The sequence below is a fragment of the Taeniopygia guttata genome, chromosome 2 (genome assembly GCF_048771995.1).
Source record: "Taeniopygia guttata chromosome 2, bTaeGut7.mat, whole genome shotgun sequence".
In the NCBI taxonomy this organism is placed as follows: Eukaryota; Metazoa; Chordata; class Aves; order Passeriformes; family Estrildidae; genus Taeniopygia; species Taeniopygia guttata.
In genome coordinates this window covers 151,183,021-151,196,252 of record NC_133026.1, presented here as the reverse complement: position 1 = coordinate 151,196,252, position 13,232 = coordinate 151,183,021, and the positions used below count along the sequence as shown (strand labels likewise).

The following is a 13,232-nucleotide window of genomic DNA, read 5'->3' as shown; positions in this document are numbered from 1 at the left end:
GACCAGAGAGTGACCACTGACCACTGAGTGATCAGTGAGTGACCACTGACCACTGAGTGACCAGAGAGTGACCACCGGTGTCCCCCAGCGGGGTCAGGCTGAGGTCCAGCTCCTGCAGGGCCTGAGTGACCAGAGAGTGACCACTGAGTGACCACTGAGTGACCACTGACCACTGAGTGACCAGAGAGTCACCCTGAGTGAGAATTGACCACTGAGTGACCAATGAGTGACCACTGAGTAACCACTGAGTGACCCTGAGTGAGAACTGACCACTGAGTGACCAGAGTGACCACTGACCACTGAGTAACCACTGAGTGACCCTGAGTGAGAACTGACCACTGAGTGACCACTAAGTGACCATTTAGTGACCACTGAGTGATCCTGAGTGACCATTAAGTGACCACTGACCACTGAGTGACCACTGAGTGACCAATGAGTGACCAGAGAGTGACCCTGAGTGACCCTGAGTGACCAATGAGTGACCACTGAGTGACCATTAAGTGACCGCTGACCAATGAGTGACCCCTGAGTGACCACTGAATGACCAGTGAATGACCACTGACCACTGGGTGACCACTGAGTGATTTTTTGGGCATTTTTTTCTGCTTTTTGAGCTTTTTGGGGGGAGTTTGGCCATTTTTGGGGATTTTTTTTCTCGACTTTTTTTTGGAATTTTGGCCATTTTTTGGGGATTTTTTTCTCGATTTTTTTTGGAATTTTGGCCATTTTTTGGGCGATTTTTTTCTCGATTTTTTTGGGGATTTTGGACATTTTTGGTGGATTTTTTGTGGGATTTTTTGCCATTTTTGGGGGCTTTTTTTTGGGATTTTTGCAGTTTCTGGTGGATTTTTATGGATTTTTTTTGGGATATTTTGCAGAATTTTTGTGGGATTTTTTTGTGATTTTTCCCATTCTTTGAGCTTTTTTTGGAGATTTTTTTGGGGATTTTTGCCATTTCTCAGGCAGTTTTTCTGGGGATTTTTCCCATTTTTTGGGAGATTTTTTCCTTCTTTTCAGCCCTTTTTTTTGCAATATTTTTCCAATTTTTGGGGGGATTTTCCCCATTTTTGAGCCATTTTGGGGGGGATTTTCCCCATTTTTTGGGAGATTTTTCCCATTTTTGGAACCATTTTTTGGCGATATTTTTCCCATTTTTGGGGGGATTTTCCCCATTTTTTGGGGACATTTTTCCCTTTTTTAGAGCCATTTTTTTGGGGAGATTTTTCCCATTTTTGAGCCATTTTTTTGGAGATTTTCCCCATTTTCTGCGAGATTTTTCCAATTTCTGAGCCATTTTTTGGGAGATTTTTCCAATTTTTGGGGAATTTTTCCCATTTTTTGAGCCACTTTTGGGGGATTTTTCCCATTTTTTAAGCCGTTTTTTGAGTCATTTTCAAGGGGTTTTTCCCATTTTTTGGGGTATTTTCCATTTTTTGAGCCATTTTTGGGGAGATTTTCCCTATTTTTTGGGGGGGATTTTTCCCATTTTTGGAGCCATTTTTTGGGACATTTTCCCCATTTTTTTGCGATATTTTTCCCATTTTTGGGGGGATTTTTCCTATTTTTGAAGCCATTTCTTGGGGTATTTTTCCAATTTTTGGAGCCCTCTTTTTGCAATATTTTTCCCATTTTTGGGGGGATTTTTCCCATTTTTTGAGCCATTTTTTTGCGGTATTTTCCCCATTTTTTGGGAGACTTTTCCCATTTCTCGAGCCATTTTTTTGCGATATTTTCCCCATTTTTGGGGTATTTTCCCCATTTTTTAAGGGTATTTTTTTGAGATTTTTCCCTGCTCACCTGCAGTGTTCCTGCGGCGGTGGCAATGCTGCGGATTCCGGCGGCTCCGATGCAGCTCCCGTGCAGCCGCAGGCGGGCGAGGCGCGGCAGCGCCGCCAGCGCCATCCCCAGCTCGGCGCCGCTTTTGGGGCATTTTGGCCTTTTTTGGGCATTTTTTACTTGATTTTGTGGGATTTTTGCCATTTTTGGGGGGACTTTGCTGTTTCTGGTGGATTTTTGTGGCATTGTTTTGAGATTTTTGTGAGATATTTTGCAGAATTGTTCTGGATATTTTTTGTGTTTTTTTTCCCATTTTTTCAGCCTTTTTTAGGGATTTTTTGTGAGGTTTTTTTTTTAAATTTTTCCCATTTTTTGAGCCACTTTTTTGTGATTTTTCCCATTTTTGGAGCCCTTTTTTAGGGTTTTTTTGCGGGGTTTGTTTTTGAATTTTTCCTATTTTTTCAGCCACTTTTTGGGACATTTTTTCCATTTTTTGCGATATTTTTCCCATTTTTTGGGAGATTTTCCCTATTTTTTTGGGGGGATTTTTCCCATTTTTGGAGCCATTTTTTGGGACATTTTCCCCATTTTTTTTGTGCTATTTTTCCCATTTTTTTTGGGTATTTTTCCCATTTTTTGAGCCCTTTTTTTGCAACTTTCTTCCAATTTTTGGGGGTATTTTCCCCATTTTTGAGCCTCTTTGGGGGGATTTTTCCCATTTTTGGAGCCATTTTTTGGGACATTTTCCCCATTTTTTGCGATATTTTTTCCATTTTTGGGGGGGGATTTTTCCTATTTTTTGAGCCATTTTTGGAGGGATTTTTCCCATTTTTTGATCCAATTTTTGGGACATTTTCCCCATTTTTTTTGCGCTATTTTTCCCATTTTTCCCCCAGTTTTGAGCCCATTTTTGGGGGAATTTTTCCCATTTTTTTAGGGTATTTTTTTGAGATTTTTTCCCCGCTCACCTGCAGTGTCCCTGCGGCACCAGCAATGCTGCGGATGCGGCGGCTCCGATGCAGCTCCCGTGCAGCCGCAGGCGGGCGAGGCGCGGCAGCGCCGCCAGCGCCATCCCCAGCTCGGCGCCGCTTTTGGGGCATTTTCACCATTTTGGGGCGATTTTTTGGGGAATTTTTGCCGTTTGGTGGAGGATTTTTTGGGGATTTTTTTTGGGGGTATTTTTGCATTTTTGGTGATTTTTGTGGGATTTTTTGGGGGTTTTTTTCCCATTTTTTAAGCCATTTTTTGGGACATTTTTTCCCATTTTTTTGCGATATTTTTCCCATTTTGGGGGGGATTTATCCCATTTTTTGGGACATTTATTGGGGAAACTTTCTCATTTTTGAGCCGTTTTTTGGGGTACTTTTCCCATTTTTTGAACCAGTTTGGGGGGATTTTTTTCATTTTTTGAACCATTTTTTGGGACATTTTCCCCGTTTTTTGGGAGATTTTTCCTATTTTTGAGCCATATTTTTTTGAGATTTTTGCCATTTTTTGATGATATTTTTCCCATTTTTTGGGATATTTTCCCCATTTTTTGAGCCCTTTTTTGGGACATTTTCCCATTTTTTCGAGCCATTTTTTTGGCGATATTTTCCCCATTTTTGGCGTATTTTCACCATTTTTTGAGCCATGTTTTGGCTTTTTCCCACTCACCTGCAGTGTCCCTGCAGCACCGGCGATGCTGCGGATTCCGGCGGCGCCGATGCAGCTCCCGTGCAGCCGCAGGCGGGCGAGGCGCGGCAGCGCCGCCAGCGCCATCCCCAGCTCGGCGCTGCTTTTGGGGCATTTTGGCCTTTTTTGGGCATTTTTTTACTTGATTTTGTGGGATTTTTGCCATTTTTGGGGGGACTTTGCTGTTTCTGGTGGATTTTTGTGGCATTGTTTTGAGATTTTTGTGGGATATTTTGCAGAATTGTTCCGGATATTTTTTGTGGTTTTTTTCCCATTTTTTCAGCCTTTTTTAGGGATTTTTTGTGAGGTTTTTTTTTTTAATTTTTCCCATTTTTGACCCATGTTTTTGGAGATTTTTGCCATTTTTGAGCCATTTTTTTGTGCTATTTTTCCATTTTTTGGGAGATTTTTCCTATTTTTGAGCCATATTTTTTTGAGATTTTTGCCATTTTTTGGTGATATTTTTCCCATTTTTTGGGGTATTTTCCCCATTTTTTGAGCCCTTTTTTGGGACATTTTCCCCATTTTTATGAGCCATTTTTTGTGAAATTTTTCCATTTTTTGGGGCATTTTTCCCATTTTTTGAGCCCTTTTTTTGCGCTATTTTTCCCATTTTTGGGGGATTTTTCCCATTTTTTGAGCCATTTTTTTGCACTATTTTTCCCATTTTTGGGGGATTTTTTGCATTTTTGGGGGGATTTTTCCCATTTTTTGAGCCATTTTTGGGGAATTTTTCCCATTTTTTAAGCCATTTTTTGAGCCATTTTCAAGGGGATTTTTCCCATTTTTTGTACTATTTTTCCCATTTTTTGAGCCATTTTATTGCGATATTTTCCCCATTTTTTGGGACATTTTTCCCATTTTTGGAGCCATTTTTTTGGGGTATTTTTCCCACTTTTGGAGCCATTTTTTGAGGTATTTTCCCCATTTTTTGAGCCATTTTTTGGCTTTTCCCCGCTCACCTGCAGCGTCCCCGCAGCAGTGGCAATGCTGCGTATTCCGGCGGCTCCGATGCAGCTCCCGTGCAGCCGCAGGCGTGCGAGGCGCGGCAGCGCCGCCAGCGCCGTCCCCAGCTCGGCTGCGTCGGCGTCCCCGAGGCTGCGCTGGTGCAGCCGCAGCTCCCGCAGCTCCTCCTGCGCCCGCAGCGCCCGCAGCAGCGCCCGCAGCTGCAGCCGCCGCAGCGACAGCCCCGCCGGCACCTCCAGCGCCCCGCACGCAGCCTGCAGCCGCAGCAGCTGCAGCAGCGCCTGCGACGGGGCTGCGGGGAAAGGGGGAAATGGGGGTTTGGGGGGATTTTCGGGAGAAATTTGGGAATTTTGGGGGGGGAAATGGGATTTTCAGGGGGATTTTGGGGGAAATTTAGGGAGAAATTTGAGATTTTTATAAAAAATTGGGATTTTGGGGGGAAAATGGGATTTGGGGAGAAAAATGGGATTTTTGGGGTGGATTTTGGGGAAAATTTGGGGAGAAATTTGCAATTTTGGAGAAAAAATTGGGATTTTTGGGGGAAAAATGGGATTTTTTGGGGGAAAATGGTATTTTTTGGGGGAAAAATGGGATTATTTGGGGGAAAAATGAGATTTTTTTGGGGGGAAAATGGGATTCTGGGGGAAAATGGGATTTTTGGGGGAAAATGGGATTTTTGGGGGAATTTTGGGAATTGCAGGGAGAAATTTAGGGGTTTGGGGGAAAAATTTGGGATTTTGGGGAGAAATCTGGGAATTTTAAAGGGGAAATTTGGGGATTTTGGGGAGAAATTTGCAAATTTTGGGGGAAATCTGGGAATTTTAAAGGTAAGTTTGGGAATTTTAAGCGGAAATTTCGGAATTTTAAAGGGAAATTTGGGAATTTCCAGCTCTGAGCTCTGCAACTGCAGCTGCAGCAGCGCCTGCGACGGGGCTGCGGGGGGGGGAAAAAATGCGATTTTTGGGGGGGTTTTGGGGATTTTGAGGGAAATTTAGGGGGAAATTTGGGGTTTTGGAGAAAAAATTGGGGTTTTAGGGGGACAAAATGGGATTTTTTGGGGGAAAAATGGGATTATTTGGGGGAAAAATGAGATTTTTTGGGGGGAAAATGGGATTTTGGGGGGGAAAATGGGATTTTTGGGGGGAAAAAATGGGATTTTTGGGGGGGAAATGGGATTTTGGGGGGAAAAATGGGGATTTTGGGGGGAAAATTGGATTTTTGGGGGGGGAAATGGTATTTGGGGGGGGAAATGGGATTTTGGGGGGGGAAATGGGATTTTTGGGGGAATTTTGGGAATTGCAGGGAGAAATTTAGGGATTTTAGAGAAAAAATTGGGTTTTTTGGGGGGAAAAATGGGATTTTTGGGGAAAAATTGGGGGTTTGGGGGGGAAATGAGGCATTTTTGGGGGGAATTTGGAGGGGATTTTTGGGGGGATTTTGGGGGTGAATTTAGGGAGTTTGAAGGGAATTTTAGGGGAATTTTGGGTGATTTTTGGGGAATTCCGGGAGGATTTTCGAGGGGATTTTTGGGGAATTTTAGGGTGATATTTTTGGAATTTTGGGGGCATTTTGGAGGGGAGTTTTTTTGATTTTTGGGGTGAATTTTGGGGTGAATTTTGGGGGGATTTTGGAGGGAATTTTTTTGGATTTTTTGTGTGAATTTTGGGGAGATTTTTGGGGAATTTTCGTGGAATTTTGGGGGGATTTGGGAGAAGTTTTAAGGAATTTTGGGGAGATTTTTAAGGAATTTTTGTGGGGAATTTGGAGAGGAATTTTTGGGAGATTTTTGGGGATTCCGGGTGGATTTTGGAGGGGATTTATTTTGATTCTTGGTGTGAATTTTGGGGAGATTTTTGGGGTATTTTGGGGACATTTTTGGGGAATTTTGGGGGGGAATTTGGGAGAATTTTCAAGGAATTTTGGGGAGATTTTAAAGGAATTTTTCAGGGGATTTTGGAGGGAATTTTTGAGGGGAATTTTGGGGAGATTTTTGGGGAATTTTGGGAGGATTTTGGGGAATTTTGGGGGAGATTTTTGGGTGAAATTCTGGGGTGATTTGAGGGCAAATTTAGGGAGTTTGAAGGGAATTTTAGGGGAACTTTAGGGAGATTTTTGGGGAATTTTGGTAGGATTTTGGAGAGGATTTTTGGGGGATTTTTTTTGAATTTTGGAGAGATTTTGGAGGGGATGTTTTTGGATTTTTGAGGGAATTTTGTGGAGATTTTTGGGGAATTTCTTTGGGATTTTGGGGGGGATTTTTGGGGATTTTGAGGGGATTTTGGGGAATTTCAGGGGGATTTTTGGGGATTTTTTTAGGATTTTTGGGGGGAATTTTGGGGAGATTTTGGGATGAATTTTTAGGGGACTTTTGAGAGAATTTGGGGAGATTTTTGGGGAAATTGGGGGGATTTTGGAGGCGAGTTTTTTGGATTTTTGGGGGTAAATTTTGGGGAGATTTTTTGGGAATTTTGGCAGAATTTTGGGGGGATTTTGGGGGGGGGGGATTTGGGAGAATTTTTGAGGAATTTTGGGTAGATTTTTGGGGAATTTTTGGGGGAATTTGGAGGGAATCTTGGAGAGATTTTTGGGGCTTCCAGGCAGATTTTTTTGGATTTTTGGGGTGAATTTTGGGGAGATTTTTTGGGAATTTTGGGGACATTTTTGGGGAATTTTGGAGGGAATTTTTGGGGATTTTGGGGGGATTTTTGGGGTGATTTTGGGGTATTTTGGGGCTCACCCAGGCCCAGGCTGGCGCAGATTCTCCGGTAGCGCTCCGGGAGCGGCGGCAAATCCCAGCCCAGGATCTCGGCCTCCACCTGGAATAATCCAAAAAATCCCCAAAAATCAGCCCAAAAATCCCCAAAATTCCCCAGAAATCCCTCTAAAATGACAAAAATCCCCCCAAAATCCCCCAAATTTCCCCAAAAATCCCAAAAATTCCCAAAATTCCCCAAAAATCCCTCAAAATTCCTGAAAATTCTTCAAAAATTCCCAAAGTATTCCTGAAATTCCCGAAAAATTCCCCAAAATTCCTGAAACATCCCCAAAATTCCCAAAATATCCCCAAAAATTCCTGAAATTCCCAGAAAAAAATCCTCAAAAAACCCCCAAAATTCAAAAAAAATCCACCAAACATCCCTCTAAAGCCCCCAAAATTCCTCAGAAATCCCAAAAATGCCCCCAAAATTCCCAAAAAATCCCCCAAAATTCCCAAAAAAAGCCAAAAAATCCCCAAATATCCCTGTAAAAATCCCCCAAAATTTCCCTGAAAAATCCCCCAAAATTCCCAAAAATAAACCAAAAATCCTCACAAATCTCTCTCAATCCCCCAAAATTTCCCTGAAAAATCCCCCAAAATTCCAAAAAAATCCCAAAAAAATCCCTGAAAAACCCCTGAAATTCCCAAAAAATGCCAAAAAATCCCCGAAGAATTCCCCAAAAATCCCTCTAAAAAAACCCCAAAAATCCTCATAAAATCCCCAAAAATTCCTCTAAAAATCCCAAAAAAAATCCCCCAAAATTCCCAAAAAATCACAAAAATTCCCAAAGTATTCCTGAAATTTCGGAAAAATCCCCCAAAATTCCTGAACCATCTGCAAAATTCTCAAAATGTTCCCAAAATTTCCCCAAAATCCCCCAAAATTTCAAAAAAATCCCCAAAAAATCCCCCAAATTTCCCAAAAAATCCCAAAAGTTCCCAAAATTTCCCCAAAAATCCCTGAAATGTAAAAAAAAAAAATCCCCCAAAATTCTTAAAAAAACCCCCCAAAATCCCTGAAAAATTCCCCAAAAATTCCCCAAAACCCCCACAAACATGCCCCAAAATTCCCAAAAAATCCTCAAAAATTCCCCTGAAATTCCCCAAAACCCCTAAAAATCCCTCTAAAAATCACCAAAAATTCCCCAAAATCCCCCCAAAAAATGCCAAAAATCCCAAAAAAATCCCCCAAAATTCCCAAAAAAATCCCAAAAATCCCCCAAAAATCCCTCTAAAACCCCCAAAAATCCCTGAAATTACCCAAAGAATCCCCAAAAATCCCTCTAAAAACCACCAAAAATCCCCGAAAAAATCCCAAAAATCCCCCAGAAAATCCTCAAAAATCTCTCTAAAACCCCCAAAAATCCCTCTAAAAGCTGCAAAAATCTTCCAAAATACCCCAAAATCCCCCAAAAATCCCTCTAAAAACCCAAAAAATCCCCCAAAATTCCTAAAATATTCCCCAAAATTCCCCAAAAATCCCTCTAAAAACCCAAAAAATCCCCCAAATTCCTCTAAATCCCCCAAAAAGCCCAAATATCCTCAAAAAATCCCCCAAAATTCCTATAAATCCCTGAAAAATCCCCCAAAATACCCCAAAAATCCCTCTAAAATTCCCAAAAATCCCTGTAAAACCCCCAAAACCCCCCAAAAATCCCTCTAAAAACCCCAAAAATCCCCGAAAAAATCCTTAAAAATCCCGAAAAATTCCCAAACTATTCCCGAAATCCCCAAATCCCTGTGTCGCACCTGGTCGCCGTCCCTGAGCAGGTGGGTGACTCTGTCCTGCGGCTCCAGCAGAGCCCCGGCCCGGCGCAGCCGCAGCTGCGGGCGGCTCCCGGCACCGCGCCAAAAGCGCTCCGCCGCCGCCGCGCACAGAGCCGAGATGCGCGCCGAGGAACTGAAAATGTAAATATTTAATTAAATTTATACAATTTAATCACATCCGATTTTTACAGAATAATGAGGGAATTTTTGGGGATTTTTTGGGGATTTTTGGGGATTTTTTTGGGGATTTTTGGGGATTTTTTTTCTGATTTTTTGGGGATTTTTTGGGAATTTTTTGGGATTTTTTCTGATTTTTTTGTGCATTTTACGGGGCATTTTTTCTGAATTTTTGGGGATTTTTTGGGATTTTTTTGTGATTTTTTGTGAATTTTTGGGAATTTTTTTTGGGATTTTTTGGGATTTTTTTGCAAATTTTCGTGAATTTTTGGGGGGATTTTTTGTGAATTTTCTGCGACTTTTTGCAAATTTTCTGGGATTTTTTTGCAAGTTTTTGGGAGTTTTTGGGGGATTTTTTTGGATTTTTTTCTGATTTTTTGTGAATTTTTTGGGATTTTTTTCAGATTCTTTTGGAATTTTTTTTCAGATTTTTATGGGAATTTTTGGGGATGATTTTGGGGGGATTTTTGGGGGATTTTTTGTGAACGTTGTGTGGAATTTTTTGGGGGATTTTTTGGGATTTTTTGGGAATTTTTTGGAAATTTTTGGGGATTTTTTGGGGATTTTTTGGGATTTTTTTCAGATTTTTTGGGATTTTTTTGGGATTTTTTGTGAATTTTACAGGGGATTTTTTGGGAATTTTTGGGGATTTTTTGGGATTTTTTTGAGGATTTTTTGGGATTTTTTTGCAAATTTTTGTGAATTTTACAGGGAATTTTTGGTGAATTTTCGGGGATTTTTTTGTGAATTTTACAGGGGATTTTTGGTGAATTTTCGGGGATTTTTTGTGAATTTTTGGTGGTATTTTTGGGATTTTAGGGGGGATTTTTTGGGAGTGTTTTGGCCCTGCCGGGCTCCAGCAGCCGCAGCTGCGGGCGGCTCCCGGCCCCGCGGCTGAAGCGCTCCGCCGCCGCCGCGCACAGACCCGAGACGCGCTCTGAGGAGCTGAAAATCAGATTTTATATCAAATTTAATCAAATCCAATTTTTACAGGAATATGAGGGAAGTTTGTGGAATTTTTTCTGATTTTTTGGGGGATTTTTGGGGATTTTTTCGGATTTTTTGGGGATTTTTTTGGGATTTTTTGGGATTTTTTTGGGATTTTTTTGGGATTTTTGTGAATTTTATGCGGAATTTTTTGTGATTTTTTTATGATTTTTTTGGAAATTTTTGGGGATTTTTTGGGATTTTTTGTGAATTTTTTGGGATTTTTTGTGAATCTTACGGGGGATTTTTTGTGAATTTTCCGGGATTTTTTGTGAATTTTCTGGGATTTTTTGGTGAATTTTTGGAATTTTTTTCGGATTTTTTGGGATTTTTTTCTGATTTTTTTGTGAATTTTACAGCAGATTTTTGGGGAATTTTTTGGGATTTTTTTGCTGAATTTTTGGGATTTTTTTGGGAATTTTTTGGGATTTTTTTGAGGTTTTTTGGTATTTTTTGGGGATTTTTTGTGAATTTCCTGGGATTTTTTGGTGAATTTTCTGGGATTTTTTCTGATTTTCACACAAATTTTACATGGGAATTTTGGTGAATTTTCTGGGATTATATTGTGAATTTTACAAAGGATTTTTGGTAAATCTTCTGGGATTTTTTTGTGAATTTTGGGGATTTTTTGGGATTTTTTGAGATTTTTTGGGGATGTTTTTTGCAATTTTTTTCTTATTTTTTGGGATTTTTTTCAGATTTTTTTGTGAATTTTCCAGGGGATTTTTGGTGAATTTTCGGGGATTTTTTGTGAATTTTTGGAGGGATTTTTGGGATTTTTAGGGGGATTTTTTGGGAGTGTTTTGGCCCTGCCGGGCTCCAGCAGCCGCAGCTGCGGGCGGCTCCCGGCACCGCGGCTGAAGCGCTCCGCCGCCGCCGCGCACAGACCCGAGATGCGCGCCGAGGAGCTGAAAATCAAATTATACATCACATTTATATAATTAAATCACATTTATATTACCAGGAATATGAGGGAAGTTTGGGGGATTTTTTCTGATTTTTTTGTGGATTTTTTGGGATTTTTTTCGGATTTTTTTCTGATTTTTGGTGCATTTTATGGGGGATTTTGTTCCGAATTTTTGGGGATTTTTTTTTAGGATTTTTGGAGATTTTTTAGGATTTTTTTGCGGATTTTTGGGATTTTCTTTGGGATTTTTGGTGAATTTTCTGGCATTTTTTTGTGAATTTTGGGGATTTTTTCACGATTTTTTCGGGATTTTTTGTAAATTTTACCAGGGATTTTTGGTGAATTTTCTGGCATTTTTTTGTGAATTTTTGGGAATTTTTTGCTGAATTTTGGGGATTTTTTTGGTGAATTTTCTCGGATTTTTTTCGGGATTTTTTGGGATTTTTTTGAGGATTTTTGGGGATTTTTTTGCAAATTTTTGTGAATTTTACAGGGAATTTTTGGTGAATTTTCTGGGATTTTCTGTGAATTTTATGGGGTTTTTTTGCAAATTTTTGGGATTTTTTGCAAATTTTTGTGAATTTTGAGGGGATTTTTTTGGATTTTTTTCACATTTTTTAGTGATATTTACGGGGGATTTTTGGTGAATTTTCGGGGATTTTTTGTGAATTTTTGGTGGTATTTTTGGGATTTTTAGGGGGATTTTTTGGGAGTGTTTTGGCCCTGCCGGGCTCCAGCAGCCGCAGCTGCGGGCGGCTCCCGGCACCGCGGCTGAAGCGCTCCGCCGCCGCCGCGCACAGACCCGAGATGCGCGCCGAGGAGCTGAAAATTAAATTATACATCAAATTTATCACATTAAATCAAATTTATATTACCGGGAATATGAGGGAAGTTTGGGGGATTTTTTCTGAATTTTTTGGGGATTTTTTGGGATTTTTTTGTGAATTTTACCAGGAATTTTTGGTGAATTTTCTGGGATTTTATGCGAATTTTTGGGATTTTTTTGGGGTTTTTTTGGGGTTTTTTTGTGATTTTTTTTCGGATTTTTTTGCGAATTTTACGGGCAATTTTTGGTGAATTTTCTGGGATTTTTTGTGAATTTTTGGGATTTTTTGGGGGATTTTTAGGGGATTTTTTGGGATTTTTTTGGGATTTTTTTTGGATTTTTTTCTGATTTTTGGTGCATTTTATGGGGGATTTTGTTCCGAATTTTGGGGGATTTTTGGTGAATTTTCTGGGATTTTTTTGTGAATTTTGGGGATTTTTTTGGAGATTTTTGGGGAAATTTTGGGATTTTAGGTGAATTTTCTGAGATTTTTTTGGGAATCTTTTTGGATTTTTCTGAGGATTTTTGGGGATTTTTTGGAGAATTTTTGGGGATTTTTTGGAGGATTTTTAGGGGAATTTTTGGGGATGTTTTTTGCAATTTTTTTCTTTTTTTTGGGATTTTTTTCAGATTTCTTTGTGAATTTTACAGGGGATTTTTGGTGAATTGTCGGGCATTTTTGGTGAATTTTTGTGGATTTTTTGTGAATTTTTGGTGGTATTTTTGGGATTTTTAGGGGGGATTTTTTGGGAGTGTTTTGGCCCTGCCGGGCTCCAGCAGCCGCAGCTGCGGGCGGCTCCCGGCACCGCGGCTGAAGCGCTCCGCCGCCGCCGCGCACAGAGACGAGATGCGCTCTGAGGAGCTGAAAATCACATTTTATATCAAATTTATACAATTTAATCACATTTATATTTGCAGGAATATGAGAGAAGTTTGGGGGATTTTTTGCAAATTTTTGGGAATTTTTTGCTGAATTTTTGGGATTTTTTTTGGGATTTTTTGTGAATTTTACGGGGGATTTTTGGTGAATTTTCTGGCATTTTTTGTGAATTTTCGGCTTTTTTGGGGGGATTTTTTAGTGAATTTTCTGGGATTTTTCTGGTGAATTTTGCTGGAATTTTTGACAACTTATTTGAGGCTTTTTGGTGAATTTTATGGGAATTTTGGGGAATATTTTGGGGAATTTTTTGGAAATTTTTGAGGAATCTTTTGTGGATTTTGGGGGAATTTTGGGGAATATTTTGGGGAATTTTTGGGGAATATTTTTTGATTTTTGTGGATTTTGGGGGAATTTTTGGGGAATATTTTGCGGAATTTTTTGTGAATTTTTGAGCAATATTTTGTGGATTTTGGGGGAATTTTTTGGGAATTTTTTGTGAATTTTTGGGGAATAT

General features: G+C 40.0%; 1 protein-coding gene across 1 annotated transcript in view; it reads right to left on the bottom strand.

Annotated features, from left to right (window-relative positions):
- Nucleotides 1-16: 16 nt before the first annotated feature.
- TONSL (tonsoku like, DNA repair protein) overlaps nt 17-13,232 on the bottom strand; it is a 94,604-nt gene continuing 81,388 nt past the window's right edge. The window contains exons 19-22 of the mRNA XM_072925104.1: nt 8,924-9,074; nt 7,154-7,232; nt 4,413-4,708; nt 17-121 (exon numbers count right to left, since the gene is read on the bottom strand). Of these exons, the coding sequence (XP_072781205.1) occupies nt 32-121; nt 4,413-4,708; nt 7,154-7,232; nt 8,924-9,074 (616 nt within the window). The 3' untranslated portion in view covers nt 17-31. The remainder of the gene's footprint in view (nt 122-4,412; nt 4,709-7,153; nt 7,233-8,923; nt 9,075-13,232) is intronic.